We start from the raw sequence: 14,303 nt of genomic DNA on the forward strand, positions 1-14,303 counted from the left end.
TATTACAGACGTGCGGTACTGAGCCCGGCTAATTTTTGTATTTTTAGTAGAGATAGAGTTTCACCATTTTGCCCAGAGTGGAAAGACATTTTTAAACAAACAAATATCTAGAAAAAAATTCATCTGTGGTTGGCCTACACTAAACAAACAGGAAAACTAAACTGAGTTCTTCAGACTGAAGAAAAATGATCCCAAAGAGAAAAATGGAAATCCAGGAAGAAGAGAGTAAGAATGGAAAGAGTACATTTGTGGATGTATATACGAAAAAAATATTGACTGCATACAACAATAATATTAAAAAAAGAAAAAAGAAAATAAGTTCCCTGGGATCCCGGAGTTACGTTTGACCTTCCCGGTTCCTCTATCGCGAGATCTGGAAACCGGAAGTGAATTATTTTGCAGGCGTCTACACCAGGCTGTGGCTCTACTTATTAAAGTTGGCGGGAGCTGAGCGATCATTCGGGCCTGGGCAGGCTGTGGTGTAGTGCGTTGCAGGCAGCGCTCACCTCCTCGGGCCGGCAGAATGCGGGTGGCTGTGGCCGGCTGCTGCCACGGCGAGCTAGATAAGATCTATGAGACGCTGGCGCTGGCGGAGCGGCGCGGCCCGGGGCCTGTCGACCTCTTGCTGTGCTGCGGCGACTTCCAGGCGGTGCGCAACGAGGCGGACCTACGCTGCATGGCCGTGCCGCCCAAGTACCGCCACATGCAAACCTTCTACAGGTGAGGACGCGGCCCGGGCCAGGACTTGGCGGTGCGGGGTGGGACTGGGTTTGATTTCCCTCTGCCCCTGGCTGCTTGTTTCTCTTAGATCCTTTGTTCGCTCTGTGTCTCTAACTGGTACCTAACTGAATATAGGGGTGAGGTAGTGGGAGGCGGGAAATGTATTCAGTTAGGTACTGTATTCAGTTAGGTACCAAATTGTGTCTGCTTAACTTTCAGCACCCTGTCTCATTAGGAGCTTAGGAAATGTCACTTTCCTTCTTTCCATACACCCATCTTATTCATTTCACACGGGATCGAAGCCTGGGAGGGGACAACCTGGAGGAAGAAGCTGACAGGTTTAGATAACTACCTTGTACTTGATAGGACCCTGGAATTAGTTCATTTAGTGATCCTGGAGTTTTTACTGGGCGCCTGCTATGTGCTTGTGGTTCTAGAAAGATAAGGTTATGGCAATGAACTCGACACAGTTCTTGACTTATTTGAACAGGCACTGACTTGAGGCCCAAGGTGGAAGCTCTTCATTCCTAAGGGCAAGGATGGATACTGGGCAATTTTTTTTTTTTTGAGACAGAGTTTCACTCTGTTGCCCAGGCTGGAGTGCAGTACCGCGATCCTGACTCACTGCAACCTCCGTCTCCTGGGTTGAAGCGATTCTCCTACCTTAGCCTCCCGAGTAGCTGGGATTATACCCAGCTAATTTTTGCATTTTTAGTAGAGACGGGGTTTCACCACGTTGGCCAGATTGGTCTCGAACTCCAGACCTCAGGGGATCCGCCCGCCTCTGCCTTCCAAAGTGCTGGGATTACAGGAGTGAGCCACCGCGCCCAGCCCCGGGCAATTCCTTTTGAAAGAGCTTTTTAACTTTTTATGATGAGGTCAATTTCTTTTTGTTGTTGTTGTTTTTTCAGAACTTATTTGCTTTTCTACTATGCCCAGTTGTGGTAACTGACTTTGCTCTTATGTTCTAGGTATTACTCTGGAGAGAAAAAAGCCCCAGTTCTCACGCTCTTCATTGGGGGAAACCATGAAGCCTCAAATCATTTGCAAGAGTTACCCTATGGTGGCTGGGTGGCACCAAACATTTATTATTTAGGTATGTGATTGTGTTTGTGGATAGTTTTTTTTCCTGGGATGGAAGAGTCTATCAGGATTTGCGCTAGTTGGGCTGTGTCCTAACAGGTATGGTGTTTGGAGAATGTCATTAATTTAAATAGTTAATCATGAAAATTTAATTAAGATAGTTAATTATTAAATGATTGATCATGATAATATGCCCTTCATCTAGTGTTTTAAGCACTAGCTAATATAATTGAAAGACCTCACACACTATTTGTAATCGCTTCATTTTTTCTTGCAATTTTTATTGAATTAAAAAAATACCTTAAACTTTTATTAATAGAAATTCTTAAGCATACACAAAAGTAGAGTATAGCATGATGAATCTCAGTACCTGTTACCCAGCTTCAACCACTATTATATTGAAGTCTCCTGGTTTTTTGTTTTTTTTTTTTTGTGGGAAGAGATGACTAGAGTATTTAAAGCAAATCCAACTGTTAGATTATTTCACTTATACATATTTCAGTACGTGTTTTTAAGTGATGAGGATCTTTAAAAATACTACTACAGTACTGTTATTATACTTAACTGAAGTACTCATTATCTATTGCCATGTTCATGGTCAGATTTCCCTGCTTAACCTAGGGATGTCTGCTTTACAATTGGTTTAAATAGGACCCAGACAAGGCCAGCCCATTTCATTTGGTTGTCACGACTCTGAAGTCTATTAGACTATAATAATCTCCCTGTCTCTCTTTTTCATGCCATTTACTTGCTGAAGAAAACACGAAATTTGTCCTGTGGCATTTCCTGCATTCAGGGTTTAGCTGATTGGATTCCTTTTATCCTCTGCATTTCCTATAATCTGCTTTTAGATTGACAGATTTGATTAGATTGTTTCAATATTAGTCCCTATAAACTATATAGCCTTTTCATCCCTTTATTTTTCGAGACAAGGTCTGGTTCTGTTGCCCTGGCTGGAGTGCAGTGGCTCCATCTTAGCTCATTCATCTCAGCCTCTGGCCTTCCAGGCTCAAGCCATCCTCCCACCACAGCCTCCCAAGTAGCTGTGACTTCAAGCGTGTACCACCATGCCTGGCTAATTTTTTTGTTTTTTTGTATTGTTTTGTGGAGACTGAGTTTGGCTATGTTTTCCACGCTGGTCTCGAACTCATAAGCTCAAAGTGATCCGCCCACCTGGGCCTCCAAAGTGGTGAGATTACAGGGATGAGCCATCCCACCTAGCTTCATCCCTTTATTTAAATGTATATTCTTTCTAGAACTGTTTATAGGTTTTACCAATGATGAGATTGTAATTTCAGAAATTTAGTTTCCCTACTTTGCTACTTATTGATCATCTTTTGATGTATTCGTTCTATATTACAATATTGTGAAAAAGTGAAATTGTCAGAAGATGATCAATCAGAAATGAAACTAGAAGCTGCAGGTTCTTTATACCTTACCTGTTGATTTTCAGGTTTATACATGTAAGTCCATCATAGGACATTTTCCGCCTCCCACTACCTCCCCCGTGTATTCAGTTAGTTACCAAATTATGTCTGTTTCACTTTCAGCACCCTATCTCATTTGTCCCTTCCGCAATCTACTTAATGTTTTGGCTCATCTAATTCCAGACCTTGCCTTTATATACTTTTATAATATATCCCTAATACACTGTTGGCATATTATTATGTAAAAAGGGTAACCTCATCATGGTGCTTAATTTTCAAATAATTTTAGAACTGTGTGGAATTCCATCTAAATGGAATGGTTTATTCAGTCAGTGTAAAGAGATTCCTTTTACCTACAGTAATTTTATTTAACTGTACTGTTTAGGTTTGGCTGGTGTGGTAAAATACCGAGGTGTAAGGATCGGTGGAATCTCTGGTATCTTTAAATCTCATGACTATCGGAAAGGTATTGTTTTGAGAATTATTTTTAAACTTTAGAACTCGCATGCCCCAGAGTGACTTAAGCATAATATATACTTTGACTCTTTCATATATCTTTGTATCCTTGATCTAGTTTTATCAAGTCTTAGTATTTTGCTAGTTTTTATTTTTATTTTTAAGAAATAAAACAGTATAGATACAATTAAAGTTCATTGTTTATCTGTCCTCAATCTCATTCCCTTCTTTTCTTCCCTCCCTCTCTTTGCCAGGCAGTCACTATGTTGAATTTGGTGATTATAATTTACTTGATTATTTTACATCATTACCACATGTATAAGAGCTTTAAACAATGTACTTGTTTTAAGCTTCATATAAATGTATCATATTGCTTGTATCTTTCTCCAACTTGCTTCTTTGTTTAACATGTTTTGAAATCCGTGTTGATACATGTAATCTAATCTGTTCATCTGTGAATAATATTCCATTATATAAGTATATCACAACTGCCTATTCATTTCATTGTGTTTGAATGAATTATACCTTGATTTCAAAATTAAAGGAATAGCTTGGATTCACATCAGTTTCACAAATTTCATGAATTAAGTTGGCAGCTAAAACTTACATCCTGAATGTAACTGTTACAAGTCTGTTCCCTGCCGCTTGGCTCTTTCTTATTCTAAACTGTTGAAATGGAGGTACAAAATAGGCTGTCTTCTCTGTGGCAGGTGTGAGTACAAATTGGAACCACTCTTGGGAAGATGTTTATCAGTTTTTTCTCTTTTATCTCAGGGATATCATTTATGCATGTAATACACATATTTCTTTTTTGGCTTAAAACAACAATAATTTGTTATTTTATTAATATTGGGCGTAAGGAACTAGTCTCCAGTCAACATTTAGAAAGTAACTGAAGTGTGCCAGCAACCATGTGTGGGACCTTAGAAAGCACATACACCCTTAGTTGAGCCCGCACAGGAGACTGCAGTCCACCATCTTTTAAAAAAATTTCCCTAGATAACTTTTTAAAATCATATATACTGAAGGTGTACATGATATTTTGGAAACTTGTGTATATGTCTTTGTATTTGCAGTGTTTAAGGAAATTGAATATAGCTTATTTTTCTTCTTCAATCTAAGGTCATTTTGAGTGCCCCCCTTATAATTCATCTACAATCAGGAGCATATATCATGTGAGAAATATTGAAGTCTATAAATTAAAACAGGTATGTAAAAAGTGCATTACAGCAGACTTGAAAAAATTTTGAAGTAATTCTGTACCAAAATGTATTTTGGTCATATTGGTATGCTACTTTCAAGAAGAGCAATTCAGTATTTTTTAAATGTGGATCTTGAGTTGTTTTTAGGAGTTTCACGATGAACATTTTGTTTTTCTTTTTTTGAGACAGAATATCACTCTGTCGCCCAGGCTGAAGTGCAGTGGCATGATCTCAGCTCACTGCAACCTCCGCCTCCTGGGTTCAAGCGAGTCTTGTGCCTCCACCTTCTGAGTAACTGGAACTATGGGCGCCCACCACCACACCTGCCTAATTTTTTGTATTTTTAGTAAAGGCAGGGTTTCACCATGTTGGCCAGGCTGGTCTCGAACTCCTGACCTCAGGTGATCTGCCTGCCTCAGCCTCCCAAAGTGCTGGGATTACAGGTATGAGCCACCGTGCCCAGCAAATTTTTTTTACTTCAATAATTATGAGTTTATTTTAGTAAGAATGAAACATTTAATTCATGATTTCAAATATTACTTAGGGTAAGGCTAAAGAATACCTATTAAAATAAAATTATATTTAAAAGAAAATATTAAAGTGATATTTTAAAGAAAATATTAAAATAAACATTTTATGTAATAGTAATTAAGTAATGGTGTTAAATAGAAAATAAGTAATAGTAAAGATGATAGAGGAAATGGGAAAATTGTGAAGGTGGTATGGAAACACTGCTTAATTGCAGAGTAGGTGAGACTAGGTTTTCGTTTGAGAACCCATTACATGGCTGACACTGGGCCAAGCAGACTTCACACTTGGTATTTCATATAATCTCCACTCAAATCCTATGAGATAGATCTTACTCTTAACTTCATTCCTTTACGGATGAGAAACCAAGGCTCAGACAGGTAAGTAACCTGCCCAGGACTTCCCAAAGTTTAGTGGTAGAGCCTGCCTGACTGCACTCATGCCCATCACACTGTCTGTAGAGCCTCTGCAGGAGCCTAATGATGCTTGCAAGTGTTTCTTTTATGCTCTATGCATACAGTTCCCTCAAATAGATTTTCTTTTTCACCTATCTAAATCCTACCAGTCCTTTAAGACCCAACTTAGATGCCATTTCCCAACCATGACTTTTCTTCTTTTTTTTGAGACAAGGTCTCACTCTGTCACCCAGGCTGCAGTGCAGTGGTATGATCATGGCTTGGCTCACTGCAGCCTCAATCTGCCAGGCTTGGGTGATCCTCCCACTTCAGCCTCCCTAGTAGCTAGGACTACAGGCATGCATCACCTCGCCCAGCTAATTTTTTTCGTATTTTTTTACAGAGTTTCGCCATGTTGCCCAGGCTCGTCTCAAACTCCTAAACTCAAGTGATCCTCCTGCCTTGGCCTCCAAAGTGCTGGGATTACAGGCATGAGCCACCATGCCCAGCCAACCATGACTTTTCTAGTTTAGAGTCATTACCCTAGTCTGAATTTTTGTTGCATCTATTGGCCATACCAGTTATTCAGTGGTTAGTCATATCTAATATTTTGTATTGTCTTGAGCAGTTACTTAAGTTTTTTTTTTTTTTTTTGAGACAAAGTTTTACTCTTGTTGCCCAAGCTGGAGTGCAACGGTGCGATCTTAGCTCACTGCATGCTCTGCCTCCTGGGTTCAAGTGATTCTCCTGCCTCAGCCTCTTGAGTAGCTGGGATTACAGGTGCCCACCACCACGCCCGGCTAATTTTTTATATTTTAAGTAGAGAAGGGGTTTCACCATGTTGGCCAGGCTGGTCTCGAACTCCTGACCTTCAGGTGATCCACGCACCTCAGGCTTCCAAAGTGCTGGGATTATAGGCATGAACCACTGCACCCAGCCGGTATTTAAGTGGTTTTAATTTCGTTTTTCGAGTATTCGTTTCAGATTACTTGAAGGTTCTGGAGATAAGTCTGGAGTATATTTTGTTTCCTTTAGTTGTTTAATTAAATACTAATTTATGTAGTAAACAGAGTTTTTTAGTGTATACTATGTCAGCCTATTATAATTTTTTTTTTCCTGATAAATCTTTGGGTTTACTGAATCAGTCATGTTAGAGGTCTCGTGAAATCTGGTTTCTCTGGATCTTCAAAATAGTAATTTCTTTTTTCTTTTTTTTTCTTTTTTTGAGATGGAGTTTCACCCTTGTTGCCCAGGCTGGAGTGCAATGGCATGATCTCGGCTTACTGCAACCTCCACCTCCCGGGTTCAAGCGATTCTCCTACCTCAGTCTCCCTAATAGCTGGGATTACAGGCAGATGCCACGATGCCCAGCTAATTTTTGTATTTTTAGTAGAGATGGGGTTTCACCATGTTGGTCAGGCTCGTTTCCAATTCCTGACCTCAGGTGATCACCTGCCTCGGCCTCCCAAAGTGCTGGAATTACAGGCGTGAACCACTGCACCCAGCCCAAAGTAGTAATTTCTTTACCAAAGAAGAAAAGAACTATGGTCATCGTGTATTTTAGAAGCTAAGTGCTAAAGATCTTAGATGATTGGCAGTCCAGAGTCTGTCTCCATTGCCTTGCCTTGCCACTGAAAATAAGAATGATTTATGAGCAGAGAAAATGCACCTTTTCTTTGCCTAGATGAATGAGTAGCCTAGTATTTTTATCATTCTCTTAAAGTGTCCTTAAAATGAATTACACAGAATTCTAGAGATCTCAGTGGGTGAATGGTTGTATGGTGGTAGAGAGAAAGGAGGGGATTGTTTTTATTAATCTATTTTAAGAGTTTTCTTTTTTCTTTTTCTCTTTTGAAAGCTGAAGCAGCCTATAGATATATTCTTGTCTCATGATTGGCCAAGAAGTATATATCATTATGGAAATAAGAAGCAACTTCTTAAGACTAAATCTTTTTTCCGACAAGAAGTGGAAAATAACACATTAGGAAGTCCAGCTGCCTCAGAGCTTTTAGAGCATCTAAAACCTACTTACTGGTTTTCTGCCCACCTTCATGTGAAGTTTGCCGCCTTGATGCAGCATCAGGTAGAAAACAAAATATTTATTCTCTCATTTAACACACACTTATCGAACATCTGTGGACCAGACACAGTTGTAAAGTAAGAGAAAGAAGTAAAAGATAACTTACCTCTTATGAGTAGCTCAATATATGATTCTGGGAAAAGACAAGCAATTACAAAATAGTACAGTAAGTTTGAGAGAAAACTTAGGCAGTGGGAGCACATAAGCCAGACTGGTGGGATGGGAACGTGGGAGATGACGATAGAGAAGGTTTTCAAAAGGCGATAGCTGAACTGAGTCTTGAAGTGCCAGGAACAAACAGACTGTAAGGGTATTTTATTTAGAGGGACTGACGTGCAGAGGCTAAAGGTCTGAGAGCATGGGGTGTTTGAGCGCTTGTAGGTAGTTCCTGTGGGACTAAGGCATAGGGACTGATGAAGCTGGAACAAGATCATAACTGCCTTCTAGGGGCCATGCTCTGAAGTTCAGGTTTTTTTTTTTTTTTTTTTGAGACGGAGTCTCGCTCTGTCGCCCAGGCTGGAGTGCAGTGGCCGGATCTCAGCTCACTGCAAGCTCCGCCTCCCGGGTCTACGCCATTCTCCTGCCTCAGCCTCCCGAGTAGCTGGGACTACAGGCGCTCGCCACCTCGCCCGGGTAGTTTTTTGTATTTTTTAGTAGAGACGGGGTTTCACCCGTGTTAGCCAGGATGGTTTCGATCTCCTGACCTCGTGATCCGCCCGTCTCGGCCTCCGAAAGTGCTGGGATTACAGGCTTGAGCCACCGCGCCCGGCCGAAGTTAAGGTTTTAACCAGAGATGGTGGGGAAATTTGGGGAGTGATGAAATCAGATTTTCATTTTAGAAAGATTAGTTTGACAGCATTTTGTGTATGGATTGGAGTACTGTAAAATGGGAGGCAGAGCAGGCTATTTAAGCAAAAGAAAAGGTTTTAACCTAAGGCAAAGAGAGAATACGGAGAATGAAGTAGATTCTAGAGAGATTTTAGAAGGAGAATCATTGTGATTTGGTGACTGGGGGAGAAGAGAGTCCAGGATGATCCTCCGTTTTCTTTGCTTAACTGCATGGATGATGTACTTGATGGAAGGTAGAAAATAAATATATACTTATAATTAAAATTCTATGGAAGTATGCATTTCTTCCTTTCACCTCTGATTCTGGCTGAACTCTGACTTACCCATAAAGTATTCCATAGGAAAACTGTTTAGAAAATTCTGGGTTAACAGAGTTACAGATTTCTTCTTGGAAACATTTAGAGAATTTCTGAGAGTCTTTATTGCACTAATGGGCATTCCCTTTCGAGTAGAATGTGATGCTTCCCAAACTTAACCAAACACTTTTCTGTGTTAGAGGTACACTTTAAAAATGTTCCTCAAACACAGTTTGGAAGGTTTTGTCTGAAAATATTCCTGTAGGCCCTTTGTATTGGGGATTTATTCTTCTCACTTCCCAGTTTCACTGGGAGACGGAGAGGTTACTCTTTTCATTGTGTTTCTGCATTAATGATATGTTTGACCTCTTTGTAATTGGCTTCTCAACCTCCTCTGACTGCCACTTTCTATTTTAGCCCCTTTACCAGCACCAAAGATCACTTTTCCTTGCAACTGCTTTGCTGCCAATATCTGCCTATAATTTCCATGCCTTCCATTTTTCTTAGTATAGATTGAGCATCTCTAATCTGAAATCTGAAATGCTCTAGAATCTGAAATTTTTGACATGACACACAATTTTCAGATTTTTGTATTAAGGATATTCAACCAGTATGTATTCTGCAAATATTCCAAAATCTGAAATTTAAAACACTTCTGGTCCCAAGCATTTTAGATAAGGCATACTCAACTTGTACCTCACCAGAACTGAACTGATGCTTGGTCCTCAGCAGGAGATACATAGCTTGCTTCCTTGTGTTTTTTCCTCCATGACGAAACTGGAACAAGATCATGACTGCCTTCTAGAGGCCATGCTCTGGAGTTCAGGTTTTAACTAGAGATGCTGGGGAAAGGCTTTTTAACCTTTTCCACAATGACCTACATGTTTGTGATTCCCCCCATGTTTCTGACAATTCACCTTTGGAAAAAAAACTTTATTGGAGTATAATTTACATACCATAAAATAAACATGTTTTGGCGTGGTGGCTCATGCCTGTAATCCCAGCACTTTGGGAGGCCAAGGCAGGTGGATCACTTGAGGCCAGGAGTTCGAGGCCAGTCTGGCCAACATGGCGAAAGTACGTCTCTACTAAAAATACAAAAATTAGCTGGGCATGTTGGCGCACACTTGTAATCCCAGCTATTCAGGAGGCTGAGACATGAGAATCATTTGAGCCTGGGAGGCAGAGTTTGCAGTGAGCCAAGATCATGCCACTGCACTCCAATCTGGGCAACAGAGTAAGACTCTGTCTCAAAAAGAAAGAAAGAAAGAAAAAAACCACATTTTAAATGAACAATTCAGTGATTTTTAGTAAGTTTCCAGAGTTGTGCTAATATCACATAATCTAGTTTTAGAACTTGTCCATCACTCCCGAAGATTCTTTGTGCCTGCTTGCAGGTAATCCTTGTTCCTACCCTCAGCTCCAGGCAAGCACTAACTTGCTTTGTGTTTCTATAGATTTGCCTTTCCTGAGCATTCATTTAAATGGAATCATAAAATATATAGTCTTTGACAACTGATTTCTTTCATTTGCTTGATTTTGAGATTCACTCATATTGTAGCATGTATCAATATTGCATTCCTTTTTAGTGCTGAGTAATAGTTCATTCTATGGATATATCACATCTATTTTTGGTGGTATAGCTAAGAAATCTTTGCCTAACCCACAGTTACAAAGATTTTCTCCTATGGGTTCTTCTAAAAATTGTACAGTTTTAGTTCTGCCAGTTTACTTTTAAGCTCTTTTGTTTATCTTTAATCCTTTAAGCTTTGATTTATGTATATTCAATGCTTTGAGTTAATATCGTCATCATTAGTTTTTGCTTTGAATTTTGTAGGAAAATTGAAGCTCTGAGAAGTTAAATGCTTTTTCTTATACACAAGTGGGTATAGAATTAACTTATTTTGGAAAAGTAACAGTTATTCCTTTGACACACAACTTAGGGGTATGTGTAATAAAGATTATTTTCATCCTATTCTGTGTATGAAGAATTACTGTGATTGTTTTAACATTCTTTCTTAAATCACGATTCATATTGTCCAGGCAAAGGATAAAGGACAGACAGCCAGAGCAACCAAATTTTTAGCCTTGGACAAATGCTTACCACATAGAGATTTTCTTCAGGTAAGAAGAACGAAGTGGCTTTATAATATAGTTGTACTCTTCCAGAGACTTAAAAAAATATTAATTTTCCTTTCAGAATTTTTTGTGCTCTTTGTAATTTACATATTCTGAGAATTCTGTGGGAGTATTTTAGTTATTCATGTTTTAAAATTAAATGGGTTTATTTAAAATTAATTGAGATTAAATTTAAATTAAATTTCTTTTTATTTTATTAAATTATATTAAAGTTCTTAGGCTGTTAAAAATAAATATATATTTCTTAATGTTGATTTCATCCTGTAGATATTAGAGATAGAACATGACCCCAGTGCTCCTGATTACTTGGAATATGATATTGAATGGCTCACTATTCTCAGGGCTACAGATGATCTTATTAATGTGACTGGTCACCTATGGAATATGCCTGAAAATAATGGCCTGCATGCAAGGTAAGTCAGACTTTATTTAGGACCTGCTTTTTCCATTGCATTCATAATTTTTGTGTCTCCCACCTTTGTTTTGTTTTGTTTTGTTTTGTTTTGTAACGGGGTCTAGCTCTGTTATCCAAACTGGAGTACGGTGGTGTGATCTTGGATCTTAGCTCACTGCATCCTCCGCCTCCTGGGCTAAAGGGATCCTCTCACCCCTGCCCCCAGAGCAGCTGGGACCACAGGCACATGCCACCATGCCCAGCTAATTTTTTGATATTTTTGGTACAGATGGGGCTTTCCCATGTTGCCCAGGTTGGTCTTGAACTCCTGAGCTCAAGCAATCCACTTCCCTTGGCCTCCCAAAGTACTGGGATTACAGGTGTGAGCCGCTGTATCAACCTCCACCGTTGTTTTTAATCAAGGGAATTATTGTTGAATGAGTATCAGAACAATTCAGTTTGCAGGTTTTCCATCTAAAAGAGACAGGAAAATGGACTGTTGAGCATTACCTCAAATAAATTTATAAGTGAGTAAGTGTACATAAAACTATAATATGGTAAAGATATAGTCCACACATTAAAATTGTTGTGGAGTATGAGTTAAAGATGGCTTTTTCTAAGAATTATTTTTATTTCTAAATGGTCCTTTGCTAAAGTAACTGTAACTTTAAAAATGGAATTTTGATAGATGGCTTGTTTTTTATCCTTGCACCTGAAGTCTAGAATTAGACTTCATCATTTATTGTTTAGAGCTAATAAAATGTAAAAAGCTATTGTTTTGTACTTTTATAGGTGGGATTATAGTGCAACAGAAGAAGGTATGAAAGAAGTGTTGGAAAAATTGAATCATGACCTCAAGGTTCCGTGTAACTTTAGTGTAACAGCTGCTTGTTATGATCCTAGCAAGCCACAGACACAAATGCAGCTGATTCATAGGATCAATCCTCAGACTACTGAATTTTGTGCCCAACTTGGCATCACAGACATCAATGTTAGGCTTCAGAAGTCCAAGGAAGAACATCATGTGTGTGGTGAATATGAAGAACAGGATGATGTGGAGAGTAATGACTCTGGAGAAGACCGGAGTGAATATAATACAGACACATCTGCTCTATCTTCTATTAATCCAGATGAAATAATGTTAGATGAAGAAGAAGAAGATGAAGATAGTATTGTAAGTGCACGTAGTGACATGAATACACCATCTGTAGAACCTTCTGATCAAGCTTCTGAGTTTTCCGCAAGTTTCTCTGATGTCAGGATCTTGCCAGGCTCTATGATTGTGTCTTCTGATGATACGGTGGATTCCACAGTTGATAGAGAGGGGAAACCTGGTGGGACTGTGGAATCAGGGAATGGAGAGGACTTAACCAAGGTGCCATTGAAGAGGCTGAGTGATGAACACGAACCTGAACAAAGAAAAAAAATTAAGAGGAGGAATCAAGCCATTTATGCTGCAGTGGATGATGATGATGATGCAGCTTAAGACAATTTACTTGTTTTGTTTTTGTTTCTGTTTTTTTGAGACGGAATTTCACTCTTGTCAGACAGACTGGAGGGCAATGGTGTGATCTCGTCTCACTGCAACCTCTGCCTCCCGGGTTCAAGCAGTTCTCCTGCCTCAGCCTCCGAAGTAGGTGGGACTACAAGTGCCCGCCACCGCACCCGGTTAATTTTTAGTAGTGACAGGGTTTCACCATGTTGGCCAGGCTGGTCTCAAACTCCTGACCTCAGGCGATCCACCTGTCTTGGCCTCCCAAAGTGCTGAGATTACAGGCGTTAGCCACTGTGCCTGGCCGACAATTTACTTGTCTTAGTATTATAAATAGATATATGATTTTTGAGACTGTATTTTTAGAGCTGAATTTTTGACGAAAGACTTAACTTTATAATAATGAAGATACACTAGAGAATTTTAGTTAGATATTGACTTTAGGCTTTTGTATGTTTCAGATGCAAACATATTAAAACTTTCATATATTTACTTGACTGGGTATCTTTTTTTTTTGAAGACATACATTATTCACTTCTACTTTTACAATAAACACTTGTTTAACATCTACTTTGTGCCAAGCACTCTGCTATAATATGGGACCATAAAGATAAGTAAGACAAGGATTTTTGCCTTCAAGGACTTGCTATCACTGTAAACATTTTGATGTATATAATATGGCTATATTATATTTTGTTTTATAAAATCAAGTCATTGTATATACTATGTATGCTTTCTTTTCATTTATTATAAATATTTTTTCTAATCAGCTTTTAATATCTGTCAAATAAAAATTGAAATTGAAGATGGTATATAAGATTTCAGGAAATAAACTACTTTGAATACTAAACATTGGTAAACGTACAATCTTATATTTGCTGAGATTAGTATAACCCTGCTGACTTTTGCATATTGTGTTCTTTTTTTTTTTGAGACGCAGTCTCACTCTGTTGCTGAGGCTGGAGTGCAGTGGCATGATCTCAGCTCACTGCAAGCTCCGCCTCCTGGGTTCACACCATTCTCCTGCCTCAGCCTTCTGAGTAGCTGGGACTACAGGCGCCTGCAACCATGCCTGGCTAATTTTTTGTATTTTGTTTACTAATTTTTTGTATTTTATTTACTACTAAACAAAATACAAAACGGGGTTTCACCATGTTAGCCAGGATGGTCTTGATCTCCTGACCTCGTGATCCACCCACCTCGGCCTCCCAAAGTGCTGGGATTACAGGCGTGAGCCACCGT

The 14,303-nt window shown here is 39.2% G+C and overlaps 1 protein-coding gene across 3 annotated transcripts; it reads left to right on the forward strand.

Annotated features, from left to right (window-relative positions):
* Positions 1-373: 373 nt before the first annotated feature.
* On the forward strand, positions 374-13,911 carry DBR1 (debranching RNA lariats 1). 3 transcript variants are annotated; one of them, XM_021934825.2, is made up of 8 exons: positions 374-720; positions 1,692-1,816; positions 3,616-3,696; positions 4,809-4,894; positions 7,670-7,894; positions 11,080-11,160; positions 11,443-11,588; positions 12,362-13,911. In XM_021934825.2, exons 1-8 carry the CDS (start codon positions 524-526, stop codon positions 13,053-13,055), a joined length of 1,635 nt encoding a protein of 544 aa, XP_021790517.2. In that variant the 5' UTR covers positions 374-523; the 3' UTR covers positions 13,056-13,911. The 3 variants fall into 3 exon arrangements, with proteins under 3 accessions (XP_021790517.2, XP_021790519.1, XP_021790518.2); XM_021934827.2 differs by lacking the exon at positions 7,670-7,894; XM_021934826.2 differs by lacking the exon at positions 3,616-3,696 and having other exon boundaries at positions 381-720.
* Positions 13,912-14,303: the final 392 nt, after the last annotated feature.

This window comes from Papio anubis, chromosome 2 (assembly GCF_008728515.1).
Source record: "Papio anubis isolate 15944 chromosome 2, Panubis1.0, whole genome shotgun sequence".
Lineage (NCBI taxonomy): Eukaryota > Metazoa > Chordata > Mammalia > Primates > Cercopithecidae > Papio > Papio anubis.